General features: G+C 28.2%; 1 protein-coding gene across 2 annotated transcripts; it reads left to right on the forward strand.

Annotated features, from left to right (window-relative positions):
• Window positions 1–678: 678 nt before the first annotated feature.
• Window positions 679–20,026, forward strand: LOC135953310 (long-chain-fatty-acid--CoA ligase 5). 2 transcript variants are annotated; one of them, XM_065503139.1, is made up of 10 exons: window positions 679–957; window positions 1,142–1,296; window positions 15,719–15,892; window positions 15,956–16,493; window positions 16,577–16,930; window positions 17,005–17,207; window positions 17,265–17,347; window positions 18,312–18,540; window positions 18,603–18,776; window positions 18,868–20,026. In XM_065503139.1, the coding sequence occupies exons 1-10, from the start codon at window positions 891–893 to the stop codon at window positions 19,003–19,005; spliced, it is 2,115 nt and encodes a 704-aa protein (XP_065359211.1). In that variant the 5' UTR covers window positions 679–890; the 3' UTR covers window positions 19,006–20,026. The 2 variants fall into 2 exon arrangements, with proteins under 2 accessions (XP_065359211.1, XP_065359212.1); XM_065503140.1 differs by lacking the exons at window positions 679–957; window positions 1,142–1,296 and adding an exon at window positions 14,224–14,488.
• Window positions 20,027–21,941: the final 1,915 nt, after the last annotated feature.

The following is a 21,941-nucleotide window of genomic DNA, read 5'->3' on the forward strand; positions in this document are numbered from 1 at the left end:
AGGTACTATCATGAACAAATAATAAGTACCATTTAGCACCATGATCTTGTCATGCTCAAAATTTTGTAAAGATTTTATTAATTTTAATGATATTTGGACCACTCTAATGGATATGTACATAGTATGCATTAGTTTTTAATAATAATTTTTGAATATTTAAACTACTTGATATATGCAGGTACGTGTATATTATAACTTTTATTAAGTCGTGGACGTTTTTATATCTAAAACAATGTTTAGTAATACTAACCTACTAACTCTGTGGTTTTCTTGAAATAACCGCTTATCGCATTTCTTCAGCAGATTTTCATATTCAACTCAAACATTTTTTAGTTTAATATAGAATTTGTAACGAAAAGCACCAAATGGACAAGTTCTTGGAGAAGAATTAAAAAAAGAAAGAATTAAAGGAGTCTAAAATGTCAGCAGATTAATCTTGATATTATTAGGGGAGTTCCAAAAGTTTTAATAGTCAATTATTCTTAAATCATTTATTCTATGATATTTATAGACATTAGTTGTTAGTGCTGAAAAATTATTAATAAAATATTGGCTAGTGTAAGAGGTCTAACAAAATGCGCTTTATTAAGAAAATCACAGAAGTTTTTAACTACAATATTTCACCTGCCTCTTCCAAAATCTAAAAACAATTGTATTTTCTATTTACTTTCAGATTTGTTTTTGTTAAAAAATAATAATAATAATAATAAACACCTTTTTATCACATCACCCTCAGGAGCAAATCGAATTCAAAGTCAGCATTGGAAATTGGCTTGGTATTTGAAAATAATTTTTAAATTAGAATAAAGGAAAACAACACCGACTAAAGTTACCTTGGGTGTATTTGTTGTCAATTAAAATAAACTCTAACATTAACATTAACAATACACATGTCGCCAGAGAAGTCAATTTGGGCATACGTTAATCACTTCATAATGAGCAACATTTCATATTTATGTAAGTACATGTGGTCATATGTAAATATGTATGTGATACTACAGAGTATACGAGTAGTGTGTACAAATAATTTGTCAACAACATTTGAATATTGTTTAATTACATACATACATACATATTTATTACTTTTTAAGTGTTTTGTTTTTGAATTATTTGATTTTCATTGGTTTTAATTATGTTCCAGTTGATGAAATTGATGGATATCTTTATTATTTTGGAGGTACAGCTGGAGTTTTAACCCTAACGGGGATAGCAGCGGCTTCTGCTTATTATTTTGCTTCACGTCCCATACCGGAAAAACCATTAGTGCCTCTAGAAAATCAATCACCAATATTAGAAGTAAGTACAAAAAATTCATTCAACATGCAATTTTCATTTTCATCCATAGAAAATACTGAAAACGGCGAATTCAAGCCAATTCTAGCGAATTTACAAATTTGTATACCCACCACCAAAAATATTATTTGATTTTGTAATTCCCCTTGTAACACATCGAAATATTCAACGCGGACCACGTCCGACTGTCTGTCTGTTATAGTCACGGTGGGGTCTACAGAGTGAGACTTGGACAAAATCGGTCAAGTACAACCAGAGTTAGGGACCAAAATGTAAGACAGACAACCTCAAAAGAAGATGATATTTTTCAAAACTATTTTCCAATTTTCTTTAATGGGTCGATTATGGATGGCAACCCAACTTCAGTTGCGTTGTCAGTTGCCTATATGGTATTACAGATGGCAACAGCATGATAACTGCCAAATTGGCAACCACAAATTTCTGGTTGCCCTCTGTCAACGCAACTGAAGTTCAGTTGTCCTATTATAAAACAAAAATTTGTGTTGAAAATGGTAAGAATCTTCCCGTAATATGGCTCTATGATACATAAATGTATTTAGTATAAAGGTGTTCATACAAAATTCTGCAAAAATAAAATAAATTATAAAATTGCCGTGCTAAATTTTATGAAGATTGACCTACATATAATTGGTCATAGCTTTCATATAAGGACCACTTCCGAAAAACACATTAACCTACATAAATAAAGGTCTTATAAGTATCGATATCGAACCAACATTTTACACATATTAGTTGTATGTATGCAAAAACCACACTGAAAGATTTTGTGGCGTTGTGTCCATAATTGGCTCTCACATAAAAACCACGTTTGGGATCGACCAAATCCGAAAAATACATTAACGAGCATAAATATCATGATAATGATACAAATTTTAATACAATTTTGTTTCAAGCCTGCATAGATGTTACTTCTGGATTTTGTGAATATCGGTCCAGAATTATACATAACTCCTCTACATATATGGCCCACATACGGAAATATGGGGGGTATATTGATTCTGTCATTTCGCTTGTAATTATTCGACGTAATTCCGGATCATATAATATTGGTGGTGGGTATATATGTTTTATGTAGAGTTTGACAAATTTCAACAGTGAAATAATTGCTTTGATGAATTTGTGTGAATTCGCCACAGAACAGAAAATACAATACTTTGTAATTAAGCTTTCGTATCCATTCTTAAATTGGGATCTTCCGGGCGTACTAAAACCAATTCATTTATCACAGGTTGAGGATTGAGGTTCATCTTTTGTTTTCATTTGATTTGAATCATTTTCATTGTTTTAAATACACATTTCTCATAAATATTTGAAGTATGTATGTAGTTTTAAAGTAGAATAATTACTCGTGATTGTAGGAATACAATATGTGCGTAATAAAATGGCAAATTCATAATCTAATTATAATCAAAATAATTATTATTAGTTTATAACTTCATATTAAAATTCGTTCTACTTTTGAATGGTTTAATTTTTGTTATATCAAAATGAATTGAAATATTTTTTCATCATTCAATTTGTTTTTGTTTCTCTTTTAATATTCAACAAAATGAACTGAAAAAATAATCTAAAGCCAATTTGTAGATTAAAATTAAAGACAAATTTATTCAATAAACAATAATTCTTATACTTAAGAATTAAACCTATGAATTAATTCATAATGAATTGTTTAATGGAATGGTTACGAGATATAATTTAGGTTCTTATTGTCTAAATCCTCAAGTGAAGTGATAGTTTAATATGGAAACTTAAACAATCATTCAATCAATTCTATTAATAAAATATAATAAAAGGATTTGAACTGAAAAATTATTTTTAAGTACATTAAAAAATCATTATTTTTAGATTTAATTCCTTATTTAATCATTTAAGGGTATATTTAATTTAATTAATTAATAATTTTAATTAATTAATTAATTAATTAATTAATTAATTAATTAATTTGCATAGTCAAATGTAATTAATTAATTAATTAATTAAAATGTTTATTGGGAATCCCAATCCCAGGGTTTCGATATTCAGCTCTAGCAACATATTTCTTACATTTGACTATGCAATAAATATGAAATTATCTCATTTGATCACAATCATCTATATATATAAAAGAGTAACGTTACTGACTGACTGACTGACTGATTCATCATCGCACAGCCCAAACGGCTGAAGCTAGAATCACGAAATTTTAACTGTGGGTTCCTCCCTCCCCAAAACGATCCGATAAGAAGGGATTTTTGGAAATTCGAACGTTTAGGGGGTAAAAAAGGGTAAAAACGGGTAAATTCGGTAAACTTATATCTTCAAAACTAATAAAGATACAAAAAAACTTAAAATAGCATGTTACTCCATTTAAAAAATAAGCTGACAGGTGTTTCGTACTTTTTGGAAATTCGAAACTTTTAGGGGAGAAAACGGGTAAAAACTGTATTTTGGTACTTTTTTTGCACCCTATGTATCTTTTAAACCAATAAACATAGAAACAAATTTTAAATCGTATTCTTTAATTAACAAAAAATAAAAAATATAAGTTTGGTACTTTTTGGAAATTCGAACCTTTAAGGGATAAAAATTGTGTTAATTTTTGGTACTTTTTCATAAAATATGTTTTTCTATAATTTGACATAGACATACGAATATTTTATTATGAGCTCCCACCACGTTACAGAAATTTATTTGAATGAAATTGTACCACCTCAATGGGGATAAAAAAGGTACCAAAAAGGGGATAAAATCGGGAAAATACATTTTATTTGAAATTATTAAGCCAATTTTGATAATTTTTTTTAACGTTGGTTCCTGGATTCATACAAAAATTAACTAACAACGTGTTATTTGGAACTCGAGTTATCGAGAACTCGACAATTTGGTACTTTTTTTAAAATATATTTATTCTTGGGCACATTAACACAGATTTTAATATTTTGATACATGCCTATAGCATAAACAATTTTGGCAAAATGGAATATTTTTAAATTTCAAACTTGAGGGGTGTTCAAGTAAGAAAAGGGAAATTGGTACTTTTCTCCTAATGGTACTTTTTTAAAATTTTAAATTATTTCAGTTATCGACATTAAAGTTAGCTGATATTTATTTGAGTGAAGTTAGTGTTAGGAATAGGGGATAATATTTAGGTACCAAAATGTGTGAACTGTACTATAGGTACTTTTTTGTTCATCTAATGGTACTTTTTTGAAATTTCTATAATAATGGACTTAGAAACATGAAATTAAACATATATGGTCCTAAGTGAGTGAGAATTCTAGCGGGAGACTTTTTGGTACTTTTTCTTTATTGGAATGGTACTTTTTGTAATTTCTTCACCAATGAACCTAGAAACATGAAATAAAGCTTATATATAAACCGAGTGAGTGGAAAACCACAAGTGTGGGTTTTTTGGTACTTTTTCTATATTCTAATGGTACTTTTTTGAATTTTCTATAACTATGGACTTAGAAACATGAAATTAAGCATATATGGTCCTAAGTAAGTGATAATTCTAGGGGGAGACTTTTTGGTACTTTTTCTTTATTCGATTGGTACTTTTTGTAATTTCTTCACCAATGAACCTAGAAACATGAAATAAAGCTTATATATAAACCGAGTGAGTGGGAAACCACAAGTGTGGGCTTTTTGGTCCTTTTTCTATATTCTAATGGTACTTTTTTTAATTTTCTATAACTATGGACTTAGAAACATGAAATTAAGCATATATGGTCCTAAGTGAGTGAGAATTCTAGGGGGAGACTTTTTGGTACTTTTTCTTTATTCGAATGGTACTTTTTGTAATTTCTTCACCAATGAACCTAAAAACATGTAATTAAGACCGGAGTGAGTGGGAATCTACAAGTGACTGCTTTTTGGTACTTTTTCTATATTCGAATGGTACTTTTTGAATTTTCTGTAATAATGGACATAGAAATATGAAGTTAAGCATATATGGTCCTAAGTGAGTGAGAATTCTAGGGGGAGACTTTTTGGTACTTTTTGTTTATTCTAATAGTACTTTTTTGAATTTTCTATAACAATGAACTTAGAAACATGAAATTAAGCATATATGGTCCTAAGTAAGTGAGAATTCTATGGGGAGACTTTGTGGTACTTTTTCTTTATTCGATTGGTACTTTTTGTAATTTCTTCACCAATGAACCTAGAAACATGAAATAAAGCTTATATGGAACCGAGTGAGTGGGAAACTACAAGTGGGTGCTTTTTGGTACTTTTTCTATATTCTAATGGTACTTTTTGAATTTTCTATAATATAATGGACCTAAATATGAAACTAAGCGTATATGGTCCTAAGTGATTGAAAATTCAAGCGGATACCTCATGGTACCTTTTGTTTATTCTAATGGTACTTTTTTTTAATTTTCTATAGCAATGGACTTAAAAACATGAAATTAAGCATACATGGTCCTAAGTGAGTTAGAATTCTAGGGTAGACTTTTTGGTACTTTTTCCTTATTCGAATGGTACTTTTTGTAATTTCTTCACCAATGAACCTTGAAATATAAAATAAAGGTTATATGGACCAGAGTGAGAGGGAATCCGCAAGTGGCTGCTTTTTGGTACTTTTTTTATATTCTAATGGTACTTTTTTGAATTTTCTATAACAATGGACTTAGAAACACGAAATTAAACATATATGGTCCTAAGTGAGTGAGAAGTCTAGGGGGAGAATTTTTGGTACTTATTCTTTATTCAAATGGTACTTTTTGTAATTTCTTCACCAATGAACCTAGAAACATTAAATAAATGTTATACGGACCCGAGTGGGTGAGCAACTACAAGTGGGTGCTTTTTGGTACTTTTTCTATATTCTAATGGTACTTTTTGAATTTTCTATAACATAATGGACCTAGAAATATGAAATTAACCGTATATGGTCCTAAGTGATTGAAAATTCAAGCGGATACCTCATGGTACCTTTTGTTTATTCTAATGGTACTTTTTTTTAATTTTCTATAGCAATGGACTTAAAAACATGAAATTAAGCATACATGGTCCTAAGTGAGTTAGAATTCTAGGGGAGACTTTTTGGAACTTTTTCTTTATTCGAATGGTACTTTTTGTAATTTCTACACCAATGAACCTAAAGCCATGAAATTAAGCTTATATGGACCCGAGTGAGTGGGAAACCACAAGTGGGGGATTTTTGGTACTTTTTATATATTCTAATGGTACTTTTTTTGAATTTCCTATAATAATGGACCTAGACTTTCCAAAAAATCGAAGAATTTCAAAACCGCGGTTTCGGTTTTAAAAAATTAAAAACCGATCGGTTTCGGTTTTGTGATAATTTATTAAATCTTAAGTATTATAGAAACAAAATTAGTTGATAATATAGGAAATGATATACAAATCTAAAATTCAAACTTGACGGGTTATGGTTTAGTGAATGCGAATTTAAAAGTGATAATCAATGGTACTATTTCCTTATTGCAATGGTACTTTTTGAATATTTTATAATAATAAACATAAAAATTTAAAATTAGGAACACATTTTGCATTTTCTATAATAATGGACCCAGAAATATGAAATTAGACATTTACAATTAGATTCACAAAGTGAGACTTGATAGTACTATTTCTTTCTTCTAATTGGGGTGGCGAAGCGCACCGGGTCAGCTAGTCTAATATAAATATTCATACTGTTCGTTAGTATTACTATTAAAATTGCAATGCTAGTCTGCAATTTTTAGTAGCAAACACAATTCATTGCATATCCACCAAAATATATGTTCGTGCTTTAGTAGCACACACAGTTTTTTTGTCGTGCTAATATTGCACTCCATTCGTTTTATTTTGTTGTGCTGGCAAACTTTTCTAGCAAAAATACACACTTCTGTAGTTGTGCTATAGCACAATTGACATTTCTGCAATTGATGCTATCAGTTGCTGTTCTTGATAAGTGCATAACAACATATCAGTAAACACACCCAATGTACAGTTGGGCAGAATCAAAATTTTTTTGAAATAAATCTGGCATTTCTAAACGGCTGATCTGATCAGGATAAAATTTGATGCAGGCGTAGCCAAGGAGTATTCGAGTTTAAATTATTGAAATGGGCCCTACAAATGCCCCAGGGGCGGCGCTATGGGGGCTCAGAATAGGGTACGTTCGACATGCAAAATTTTTAAACACGTCCCATTTTTTTGTTTCCCATTCGATTTCAAAGAGTTTTATATGTTCTTGAAAAAATATGCTTGCGTGTGCTATTTATCTCTTATACTTTTCGAGTTATAGGCATTTCAAAATTGAAATTTTAAAATTTTACCATACCTTGGTCCGCTTTTTTAAAAATATAGGTCGTACTTTTGTACCGAACGGGCTCGATTTTTTTTGTTAGTTGGACAACTAAATTATCAGTAATATACAAAATATTTCAGAGTAATATCGATTATAGATCCAAAAATAAACGATTTTAAATTTAAGAATTCAAAAAGTAGTAGATTTTTGCTGTTTTTTGGATGAAAAGGTGACTTAACACTTTTTTATTAAAAAAAAACTTTCTTTAAGAACATATAACAATTTTATGTTTTTCTGTAAGGTAGCTTTACAGAGAACATTTTGGTATAAAAAACATGTCCTATTTTTTGAACATGTTGCCCTTTCGTCCTGCGGAATTTGACCTATTTTTTGATAAAAATTTCAACTTTGGGCCACATGTTCTAAAATCCAAAAGTTAGGATCAAAAAACGGAAAGCAGCTTTAGAAACCTTGATGTGCTCCCTATTTATATCAGCCCGGAAGGTAATGTAGACCCTATGGTTAAAATTGTAAAAAATACCATTTTCGGGATTTTCGCTTAAATTTTTAGGAATTGTAATTTGGAATGACAAATTTAAAAAACGTTGAAAATTTCATTGAGTTTTGCTAATAAAGATTTTATTACATATTACATATTTATTGAGTTTCTAAAACTCAAAATTTTAATAGGATTGCAAATACATATTAGGAACAATTTGATCCACATTTATTCCGAACATTTTTTTTCTTGTTTAGATATTTTAAGTTTTGGTCTTACAAAAAAAAAAATGCAAGTCAATATCTCAGTTAGATTCAAAAATATTTACACTAATGAATAATCGTTATTTCGTATTACCAAAAAACAAGAAATATCAATGCAACCATAGCAGAGCAACCAAAGAAATGTAAATTGCTGCCAGAGAAAATTGCTAGCACAACAAAACAAAAACGAATGCTGACGCGCAATATTAGTTCGGCAAAAAAGTGTGTATGCATATAGCACGAACATATATTTTGGTTGTTGTGCTACAATAACGAGTTGACAACTGGCTGTATCTGCTACTAGAAATTGCAAACTAACATTGCAATTTGTATAGAAATATATGAATAGTAACAGCAAATTTATATTAGCAGAGTTATACAAAATTATAATAGTAACAATATTTTTAGTATGCAGATTGATAAAAATGTATATTTACTGCAATTGACGGCTAATATAGTAGCAATTGTAAACCCTTTAGAATTTCAATATACAAAACTCTAAAGTAAATAAACAAAAAATGTATAACTTTATTCTGATTAAGATAGACAAAGAAAATATGTATCTACAATGAAAATGCATTCGTTTTAATTACACTCTACATCATTATAAGTGCATTTGTACTGTAAGTTTGTAGCACTTAAATAAAAAACAAATTAGTCAATAATTAATTACATACATTAAAGAGTGATTTGTAATCGAACTCGACTGTGATGTTACACATTAATAACATCCTTGCATAAAGGATATCTAAGAGTTTTTTTTATTATTTATTTTAAAATTTTCATTAAAAATTTTGTTAACATTGTAGTTGAAAACATACATATTTCTTATTTGTGTTAGTTTTAAAGAAACAAATTCAAATTGTACGTCTATTTTTGGCTTGATATTAACATGTTTTTATATTAGACAGCAACCAGATCAGTGACCAAAATCTTGCTACTACTTGTACGAGTATACTCGCACAAGTCTGCATACAACTATTTATTTAATGAGCATATATTTGCATCCATCATGGCACGCCTCAGATATTTTTAATTCTATTTATTAAATAATGCCATATAACAAAAACTAAATTATAAACAAATAGAATTCAATTGTGTTGCAAGCTGAAACAAAAACACACTGCACGGAAAGAAAAGATTTTGTTGAATATTAAGGGGAGTCAACGCTATAAATCTAGTTCGATTAGAATATCGACTAGGGGTCAATAAAAGTCAAATATTTATATGTACATATGTATATGTATCTACGAAATATGAGATTTACCATAAATGTACACATTTAACGTATGTATTGTAAATGAGTTTTTACAAACGATAGAAATTATGATGGGAAACTGGTGACTTTACATTTAAATTTAGTGTAGAAAGAAACAAAATCAAACAATATGCAAATACCATCGCTGTGTTATTGAATTGACAAGGAGATTGTAAATAAATTAAACAAATGTATGCCACCTACATACAAACATAATGAATTGATTGAAATTATTCCTTTTTTACTTCTACATATCTTAAAATATAAACAACAACTATTCAATTTGTATAGAATTGTATGAATAAGATACATACATTCTCAAAAATGAAATATTTATTTTAAAATTATGAATGAAAAGCAATGCTTGGTTGGTTTGTAAACTGTCAGACTGTGATGATTGCTATTGCTAAGAAGTCATACATACATATATTTGAAATCTTTTCGCAATGAAAATTGCTGTTTAACATACCGTCCGGCATTAAGGTAGACAGAAAGACAGACAGACAGTCAGCCATACATACGTTTAAACCACACATACTGCGATGGTAGATTTCCCAGTCACTCAACTATTTACGGTATTTATTTTTATACCCCACATGTACTACTCAATGTTTTGGTTCTGTGGTTCTTGAGACTCTACACATTTTACGCGACCTAACTACGGCGTTCTTCATACTTCACATCCCATGCCAACACAAAAACTAAAACAATCAAATATACTCGTATGCATGAATTCTCTCTCCCAACAAATGACATTTTTTTTCCTTAATTAATTAATTAATCTTTTTCTTAACGCAACAGAAAGACAGATAGAAAGAATCATGTGCCCAAACCATCAACTATCTCGTGAATCAATATATTAAAATAATACACAAATTACTTAACAAAATCAAAATAAACGAATTCGTTTTCTTGTGTTTAAGGATTTCCCCCAGTGATTTCATTCGATATTCATGCATGTTAATCATAAGGGCTTACCGAAATTAACACGATCTTCTATAAAACCAAATTCAAGTTTTTTAATTATTTTACATTGACCAACGAACACCAGTTTAGAACTAATATTCTTTGACTTGCCAAACTCTGTTGGAATAAAAAATGTGTAACTGAAATAATTGTTTATCCTCCATTAGAGCAATAGGATATAGATTTAATAAAAACATTATTGAACGGTTCACCCTAAATATCTATGTTAGTAAAAAGTTCGTGTGATCTTTCAGACACATCGTGCTCTCCCAAAATTTAAGCAAATTTTCTTTCACTAGTCTTTGGCTTCTCAATAATAATAAAATATTGTGTTCAGTAATCGTGTGGTTTTTTAAAGAATTTTTTATCTCAGTACGATTTTGAACGTCTAGCGTGTTGCGAATTTGAAATATATAAAATATCAAAAACGGATAAATATAATTTAGGGGCAAAAAGATAAAAAAAAAAATTAAAAAAAGAAAAGAAACAAGTTTTTCATTTAACACAATAAAAATAAATCGTTACGTTTGAAAACATACATATATTTGTTTAAAACAATGTAAAAATATATTAATAATAAAATAGAAAATACAAACATATATATAAAAGTTAAAGTATCTACTAGATAGATAGAATAAAACAAAATATTTAAATGAAAAATTCATACATCAATTGAATGTGACAGTTTTTTTTTTATTACGTAAATCAGCTCTTCAACAAATAAAGTGCATTTGTATGGTATACGTAATTAATTCTAAAATTTTCTTTTGATTTAAATTCTGAAAAAATAAATAAATAAATAAGTAAATAAAAATTTTTTTGCAATTTTGTTTTGAAAATCATTTTGGGAGATAAATGTTATTAACATTTTAATTTCGATTTGAGTCTAGAACATTGAGTTATTTTTTATTTTTTAAGAAAATCAATTTTTTTATCAAAAATAAATACAAAACAAAAAGAAAAATATTTTTAATACTACTTGATATATGAATGAATAAATTTGAATTGTTTGCCATTAAATAAAAAATAAAAATGAACACAAAAAATAATATAAAAAAACACAGGGCAAGACTAAATAATAATTCAACATACAATATTTATTCTCTTCTTCATTCTGTCGTTATATTTTTTAAATTTTTTTGTCTCTACAGATTTTATAATGAGTCAGTTACTTGAACATCTTCGAATTCTATATTGTTGTTGCTTGTTTTTAATATTTTATAAAAAAAACGAATTTGACAATTTATTTTTATTTGTTTGTAGATTGTGTATAAAGTAGATAGATAGACAGACACCAAAACGATTTATTTATTTTATTTTTATTTAGAATATATGCTATTATTTTTAATATTTGGGTTATTGTGTTTTTAAACCATTAAATTAAAATGTAATTTTCTTTCTTATCTATGACTATTGCAAATGTAATTTTATAATTATTTTTTGTTTAAAAAAACCCAGCAATTAACATAAAATAGTTTATAAATTTTATTTAAAATATTGGTTCAGTTATTTTAAACTGATTTCATTTTCTTTCGTGGTTATTTAAATATACTTAAATTCGTACAATTATAGTTTTATCAGAAAATTTTAATAATAATTATCGTTAAAATTGTAATTAATGAATAAAGTATGTGTACATTTTACATCAACACATAAATTGTTGCAAGATTACAAATATTTTTTCTCTACAAATTATTCCAGTGAGAGAGTAAATTCGAAGAAATTTTCCTAATTGCTGGCCTTTCATTCTGTAATTTATATTTATTTTATCTTTTTCTTTAATTTCCCCCATTCATTTTATTAATTAATAATATTATTTTTTCGTAATTTCTGGGCAAAGGCACTACAAAATTTAGAATAACGCTTGCTAATATTCAAGATCAAGACTAAATGCTAGTAAGATGATTACTAGATCCAACCTGTAAAATTCGGATATCCAATATTGTCACACAATATGTTACCCGATACCTCATAGCGATCATTTATTATATGTTCTTCCAGTCATCCGAGTCTTAAATATTAGGTATTTATTCGAATGTATAAAATTTTAAGAATATAAATTATTCGATCAATATTTTTCGATATAATTTTAATCCAATAAATTTATTTTCAAGTTAAAATAAATAAAATAAATAAACAAGCACAACAGTTTATAATGCTATTCATAGAAGGTTACATTGAAAAGTTTGCTTGAAAAGGGTTTCTACATTCATTTTGAAATCGACTTTGGATTAACACACAAAGACAAGTACATTATGAAACTTTACTTTAAAACGAAACCCCTGTGAACACTAAATACCTATACCTAGGTGTTAGAATGATTTTCCAATTAATAATAAACAATATACATAGATATAATTTATAATCAATTTTTATCAAACGCTTTAAAAATTGACTGAAAGCCTTATAGGAATTTAAAATTACTTTGGAATCTAAAATATTTCAATCAACAATAATTTTATTTCAACGATTTTTCACATTAGAAAATCGATCAGCTATTTCGTTCCGTTAAGGAAAAAAAATAGTACGTAAAACATTAATTTTTGTTTTCTAAGTTGTATGAGAATGTTTTTATTATTTCTGAAAAAGCAAGACTCATTATTTTTGGAAAAAGCAAGACTAGTTATTTTATGCACAAATTCACATTTATTTTCCTGGAAGAATTGTAACACATTTCGTTGAAGACATTTAAAAAAATATTGTTCTAACATTTATTTCACTGATCCCAAAAACTGTTTAACCAATAAAAAACATATTTAAAATCAGCAATAAATTTTATTTTTTTTAAAAAATTTTTGAAATTTAAAAATTATACCCGAAATACCAGACGCTATTTATGTTATTAAACCAAAGACCAAAGATATGAATAAAAAAGTACAAAAATCATATGACCAATGACTTCATAAACTAAAAAATACCTTTTTTTTAGACAAAATTCCCATGAACAATATGTTATACAAAAATAAAAATAAAAATATGTATGTTCATACATATTTAATTATATTTTGTTTTTACATCAATTTTGAACTTTAGCAAGGCCTTTTTCGAAACCACTATTTCTAAAAATAAAAATAACAATTTGTTGCTGTTGTTGTTTTGCAACCACATATAAAGGGGCCCGTCCCAGAATGTTATTAACTAATTTGTTTAGCCTTGAATGTATGTATTAGGAAAACAAAAAAAAAAATATGGATTCGAACCAAAATTTGTTTTATTATAAAAAGTGAAAATTTGAAAAAGAAAAAAGTGTGACGTCAACAGAATAAGAAGAGAAAAAGATGATATGTTAGTTGTAGTATTTTTTCAAATATTGCAAATTATGTTCAAGTCGTAAGACGACTTTAGTAACAGCGTATCATAGGACTTTTTATACCCTATATTCAAGAATTTAATGCAAATGTATTCGATCACGTCGTAATCGATCAAAGTTTTATTTCTCCTTCAGGTCAGAGAATTTATGTTGGTTGACCTCCCAAGGAGTTCACGCAACAGGTTATTTTCTTGCGGGCGGGATTATGCAATAAAACTTTATTACTCGTATAAACAATGTGCGTTAATGAAAATTAAAAAGCCAAGTACATATTTATTTTTGAAATAATAAAAAATAATATTTATTTTAAAGTAAAAAGAAACTAGAAACATGTGCAGATAATAACTTAAAAAAAAACCAAAAAAATATTTGAAAAACAAACACAAGTCCAATCAAAAAGAATAACACAATAATAATAAACCAAATAGTAGAAGAAATCATCTATAACAAGATTAAAGTGAAAAACAACAAGGTTTTTCATATAAATTAACATATTTTATTGAAACATACGAGTACATAAATATTAAAAGAACAAAGCCGATCTATAGCATAGTGCCAGAATATGTCTTGCTGTGGCCAAATTACTACAATACGTGTACCCATTGAGATGGGTGCCCAAAGTGATATTCTAAAGGTAAATATTCTGAAGTAGAATGAAGTTCTCATTGGGTTTGAAAAAAAAATCTAAAAATTTAAATTTAAAATGTAGTTGTAGCAAAATGTTTTGCAAAAAATTTAATTAAGACAAGTTTTGGTTGCAACATTTGGTTTTTCTTCTTCTTTTTTTTATTCTAGATAAGATATGATCCTCGTCTAGATATAAATCGCCGGGTAGGCTAAAATCTACATATGTACATATACTATGTGTTTTGTAGCATTTTGAATTCTACATTTTTCATTAATTGTTACGTATTTGTATATACATACATACATACATACATATTCGTTATTAGTTATGATGTAAATTATGAAAATTGTTGAGTGTTGAAAATTCATTTAGATATGCTTGAAAATTGAACATTTCATATACAATTGACAAGCTGTTAGTTGAATCCGTTTTATAACCATTCATTTCGATGTATTTAAATCAATTCCAGAAAAATTTATTTTTTGTTGCAGATGTTATTTTTTTTAAATCACTTAGTATTTGAGCAAAAATAAAAAGAAGTATTCTTTGCTGATCACTAGCAATTTCTATCAACACTTGTGAAATGTTAACGTATTGAAATAAATGTTTCAATACCATACAATTTGTTCTCCACGTCATAGAAAGAAACATTTGAATTGATATTTGTGCTTTTTAATTTTTATATTACAAATTTCATAATAATATTTAATATTGAGTAGTGAGTGTTAAACAGTGATACATATGTACATACTCGTATGAATGTGTATTACACATTTTTGTTTAATAATAAGTATGAATAAATAAATCATGAAAAATCCCACTTACTTAAGTAATTTGAATGAGAAATATTTAAATGCATTTTCAAATTAATAGCATTTAGTTTTTAAACAATTAAAATTAAACAAAACGAGATTCTTTTCTTATTTTCGATTCTATTAATTTTGTTTTGGCAAAATCTACATCTGTTAAACGTTAATCAATCGTTTTAGATGTAAAATTTATGTTATTGGTTGGCCTGGTTGGAATGGTTGGCCGGCTAACTGAAATAAGATTGATTGATTGTCAATGAAGATCATGCTTTCAACAAAAATAATACTAAGTAGACATATGTTATAACAGAGTCCCTTTTCACTAGCATTTTGTTTTGTCCTTTTCCTACACATGTCATTTTATATTTTGCACTCATTATTTGCCTCGTCTTTTCTCTTTTTGTTTTTGCAAAATGTCCAATTTCAGGGTCCGGAACAAATTCATGTTTCAAAATTTTATAAAGAGTCCAAGAATGGTAAATTCGTGTCATATATCTCAGAGAATGTACGTACATTATATCACACATTTCGTGAAGGTGCTTATGCCTCCAACAATGGACCTTGTTTAGGATGGCGTGAGACATTATCATCACCATATCAGGTGAGTGCCATTTAATGTTAATTTGTTAATTTCCTATACATTGTTGGTTTTTGTCTATTCTAGTGGATCAATTACGACGAAGCCTTATTACGTGCTAAAAATTTTGGTTCGGGACTGCTGGCTTTAGGAGCGCGGCCCAAACAGTTAATTGGCATCTATTCACAAAATCGTCCCGAATGGATTTTATATGAACAGGGCTGTTACTGTTTTTCGCTGGTAGTCGTACCGCTCTACGACACACTAGGACCAGATGCATGTGCTTTTATTATACGACAGACTGAGATGTCGATCGTAGTTGTAGAAGATGATGCCAAAGCAACAATGTTGCTTGACAAGGCTCCTCGCTCCTTGAAAATAATCGTGGCTGTGAAGCCCATTAGGCAAACAACATTGGAGAAGGCACGCAGCCGTGGCATACAGATATTTTCATTTATAGACGTTGAGAAATTGGGTTCCAAAAACAACCATGTTGAAGTCTCGCCCACTACAGAAGATTTGTGCACGGTATGTTACACATCCGGCACTACGGGCAATCCTAAAGGTGTTATGTTAACCCATGGCAATGTTGTGGCAGGTGTATGTGCAGTGATTTTACAATTGGGTAAGTACTTGAAACTGTCAGCTAGATAACATACAGTATTTGGGACGATTTACTTAATTATGTGTACGATTTTCATTGTTTAGGTGATCATCGTATTCGTGCTGGCGATGTTATGATTTCTTTCCTGCCTTTGGCTCATATGTTCGAGCGTTGTTGTGAAAATGGCATGTACTATGTTGGTGGCTGTGTGGGATTCTATTCGGGCGATGTTAAAGAATTGACAAATGATCTAAAAATGCTAAAGCCCACAGTAATGCCGGCCGTGCCTCGTCTATTAAATCGCGTCTATGATAAAATACAAAATGATATCGCTGCCTCGTCCATTAAAAGAGCTTTATTCAATATGGCTTTGAAAGCCAAGGAGAAAGAGATATCAAGGGGTATACTAAGACGCAATGGTTGTTGGGATAAAATGGTATTTAAAAAAGTTCATCAAGGTTAGTTCTATTATATTTACTTCGATTAAATTACCAATTGACTGAATTAATTTCTATTGGAATTTCGTTGGCAGCTTTTGGCGGCAATTTAAGATTAATGGTGGTAGGTTCAGCTCCCTTGGCTGGCAACGTTTTGACATTCATGCGTTGTGCTTTGGGTTGTTTAGTGGTAGAGGGTTACGGTCAGACTGAATGCACTGGAGCTATTACTTTAACAGTACAAGGAGATTATATACCCAATCATGTCGGTCCACCGGTCTCCTGTAACGCAGTCAAGGTATGCTCTCAAAAATACTTTAAAAATCTAAAATACTTATAGTAATTTTTTCATCAGTTAGTGGATGTACCAGAAATGGAGTACTATGCAAATCAAAACACTGGAGAAGTATGTGTTCGAGGTTCTAACGTGTTCCATGGGTAAGTTTAAATAAAATTTTTTTTGAGTTGAAGAGAGACATTGCATGTAAATATAGGATTTTGCCTATTATGTTTAGTTATCAAATTGTTTCATTTTCCAGTTGATTACCGTTATTATATACATTTTGATATCAATTGCTTTATTTTTTATTTACGAAAATTAATAAAAAAGGACTTACCAATAATAATTTGTTGAAGCATTTAACTGAAATAAAAAAATAAATATTACGTTAATAACACAGATTTACAAAAAATACATTTTTTTTGTTCATTGAATGAAATATATATTTTTTAAGATAGTCTAGGTACGGTAGTTTATTACATAAGTATTTTTTGTTTCCCAAATATACGTCACAATTTCCAGAAAAATATGTTTTTATTTTTCATCTACCCTCATGTATACAATCCAAAAAACGATTTGAAAGATCATAAAAAAATCCTGGATTTGTTATGTTTTTAATGAATAATGCTACTAAAATGTTTACTATTTTTACAAAATCTGCTTCACTGTCCACTATACTATATATATCCCAATAAATGTATCTATTTAAATTTGTGAAGAAGTTTTAAATAACTTTAAATAAGCATAGATTTTTAAAATTTAATTAAATTTCTGTCCGTATTTGTGCGAGTTACGACATCTACAAGGCTTTGGTGGTGAAATATGTCACCCTGTATCTCACCTTGTATTCTAATACGGTGGTCACAAATTTCACTAATAAAAGCTTATGGCCTCCTGTACGAATTGTTTGTACTAAATATTACCAATCGGACTACTAGTTTAGAATATACCGATTTATTATCTCTTTTCTTACGATCGACCCCACTAAAAATTATTCATACAAATCAAATCATTACCAATATTATTAGACAATGTTTCGTTTCGGTAAACAGTCTTAAAATAAATCTAAATATGTATAAATAAATGTATTAATGAATTGAACATGAAATTATTTATACATAGGTACTATAAAGATCCTGAAAGAACTGCCGAGGCCATAGATTCTGAGGGATGGCATCATACAGGTGACGTGGGCATGTGGTTGCCGAATGGAACTCTTAGGATTATTGATCGCCGCAAGCATATCTTCAAACTGAGCCAGGGCGAATACATTGTACCAGAAAAAATTGAAAATATCTACACTTTAAGTCAATATGTCAATCAAGTATTTGTATATGGAGAAAGTTTAAAGGTAACAATCCCTTCATTCAATTTGATAAGTTCATTTTATTCATTAATTTCTTTTCGTTGCAGAGTTGCATAGTGGCTGTGGTTGTGCCAGACGTTGACGTTTTAAAGCAATGGGCTACGGAAAATAATGTCCGTGGTACCTTGTCGGTATTGTGCAATAACCCCGAAGTCAAAAGTCTAATAATGACAGACATGTTGAAATATGGCAAACAAAGTGGATTGAAATCGTTTGAACAGGTTAGTTAAGTTGAGCATTATCACTTGAACTTTATGTCTATGGAAATGTGAAAATGTTTAAACGGCAATTTTTATTGGTTCTTCTTTTCAGATCAAAGACATTTATTTACATCCTGATCCATTTTCGGTACAAAATGGTTTATTGACTCCGACTTTCAAATCGAAACGGCCACAATTGAAAAGTTACTTTAAACCCCAACTGGAGGATATGTATAAACATTTAGATTAAGTCCAATTACATACTTATTGCGAAATACCAAATACCAAACGGAAACATGTAATTCTCAACAGAAACTCAACATTTGTTTACCAACCAAACAATAAAAGCGCGGCTGCAAATTTTGAATTTTAAACTATTTATTTAATTTTTTCTCAAACGACAAGACTATATTTAGCTAAAAGTTCTGATAAAACATTTAAGAAAAATTAGTAAACATAATTTAGTACCTCTTTTTAAACACTAAATACTACAACATACATTAATAGATTACAACATAAACAAACAAACAAACAAACTACTCTTAAAAATATCGTTTTGAAAAAAAGAATTCTAATTTGAAAATATGTAATAACGAAAGCAATAATATTGAGAAACGAAAACAATTTTAGCCAGTTTATAAATACAATACAAAAACATATTAAAAACAAAACAACCAGTTCAATTCGATTCGTTTAGTATTGAAGTATAAATATGAATAATATGAAAAATATAAATTAAACTAAACAAAATGAAATAAATAAATTAAATAACTCGTATACATTTTAGAAATTTTTAGATAAGAGTGAAACAAAATTGTACCACAACAATTAAGTTATTAATTATGACTTGAGTAATTTTAATTTAAAATAAATTCTTTATAAAGAAGCATTTTTTCCATAAAAACAATTAAAAATTTAATTTTGATTTATTTACTTATTTATTGATTTATGCTTTTTTTGTTAAACAAATTTTAAAGAAATTTATGTATTCGCATTCTTTGTTAAATATAATTTGTACGTTTAAATTTCCTTTTGTGCTTTTTTTTGGATAGGAAAAGGTTTAGGCAAACATTAGATTTTATTTTAATTAAATAATTATTTATTTTTCAGTTTGCATGTGTATGAAATAAAATTAATTACTATTTTTTTTTTTGGATATTTATGTATGTACTTCTGTTATATTTTCATTATTGTTTTGTGATTATTTATACATACTATATAAATAAATTATTTTTAATTTTACTTTAATAAAATTTTATGTAAATATATAATTTACAAGTGTTTCTTTTCTCTCTCTCTCTCTTTCATAATTAGCAAATAATAATAATCCTCAAACGATGTTATTTTCATTTTATTATTACATTTACATACATTTCAGCAGATATAAAAATCAACACACACACACAAACACACATACCAACATAAATTTCAATATTAAACCAAGCTTTACTAATTATAACATTTATGTAAATTTTTATTATAACAAAAAAACAAAAACAAATTAATAATAATAAAAATGCATCACCAACAAATATTTAAGAATTTACTACTACAATAAAAAAAAGGACATTTACTTTAGTTTTTCAGAATCTCAAAAAAGCAAATCTATTAAATTTAAACATAAAAAAACATTGTCCTGAACGAAAATAATAATAATTACAATAAAAATATAATTATTTCATTACTATAATAAATTATTTATTTTTTAATTTGGAAACACAAACAAACATACATATGGTCAATCAAAATGTTATACATTTGTATTCAGAAATGTATGTATGTATATAGTTTTTGTGTTTCTTCATATAATATTTTAACAAATAAAACAATAACAGAGTTGTGAATTGCCTAAATAATCCCTAGGGGAAAGGTTATTATTTAGGCAAGTTATTCTTCTAACACTTTATATGAAATGTTATTGTCATAGGGGTGGAATATTCACGTTTAGACAAAAAAAAATAAATCCTTGTTTCTGGTTTTTTATTGAAATGTTGGTTACTTTTACCCCTATGATACCTTTTAAGCTTCACTAGCATTCTACCGCACCGCTATCGTTACCGAAATAACTCAAACTTTACTGATAGAATCGCAATTATCGTTACGGTTATTCTATAAATGTTATATTATGAAAATACATTTTTTTATTTCAATAACATATATCGAGGGTGTATGTACACACAGCCTCAGAAGTGAGTATACACCAGTGAATTTTTTGATTTTTTTAAGATCATAAAAATCATTATATTCCGACTTAAATCATTTTTTCTTCAGAACTGAATCTATTATTCAACTCAATCTCCAACAAACCGAAACTTTTAAATTTGTATTGATGGATAGATTTTAGAATTTTCATTAATTTAAAAAAAATCAAATAATTGTTGGTGTTTACTCACTTTTGAGGCTCACTGTATACTCAAAACCCTTTATGTTAGATAACACAAGTTTTCAGGAAAGTAAAAACACTGTTTATTTCGTTAATTAAGAAGGAATATTAAATTCTATAATTATAGAAGAACAATATACATATATTAAGGTCGCTAGTAAGTAAATTCTAATATAATTTAATTTTAAAATTTTGCATTATTGGCAATTTTATTAAAGATAGAAGAGAACTTTTCTAAAATTAATTTTGTATAAATTAAACTTAGTGCTGGTTCACACACGTCAAGTTTACATGAGCAAGTCTTGAGTTTATATTTGATTTGCTCAAGTAAACATGACGTGTGTGAACCAGCACTTATATGAAGAGGTTTTTATAAGAAATACATTTTAAATTTGTTTTATTTTGTAACTTTGGTCAATTCCAGCAGATTATTTTATATTATTGAATGGATTTAACAAATCAATAGAAAAGTAGAAATTATACAAAATAATTTAATTAAAATGTAATTATTCATAAAGATAGAGAGGGTTTTGCATACAGAAATGTCAATAAAATCGAAATTTATAACACAACGCCATCAAAAACTCATTGTCATGGACATCAAAGATAGAGGGTTTTAAATATAGTCCATCAAGTTATATAGAGTTACAACAATATTATTCTTGCCACTTATGGAAAAATATTAAATTATTAGAGTAACTTCGGGTATTGTGGACTATGCGTCTAATGTGGACCAGTGTCTTTTTTCAGAAACTATTGAAGGTATGATAAAACTGATTTGTCGTACATTTTACAATTTGTTT

The sequence above is a fragment of the Calliphora vicina genome, chromosome 3 (assembly GCF_958450345.1).
Source record: "Calliphora vicina chromosome 3, idCalVici1.1, whole genome shotgun sequence".
In the NCBI taxonomy this organism is placed as follows: Eukaryota; Metazoa; Arthropoda; class Insecta; order Diptera; family Calliphoridae; genus Calliphora; species Calliphora vicina.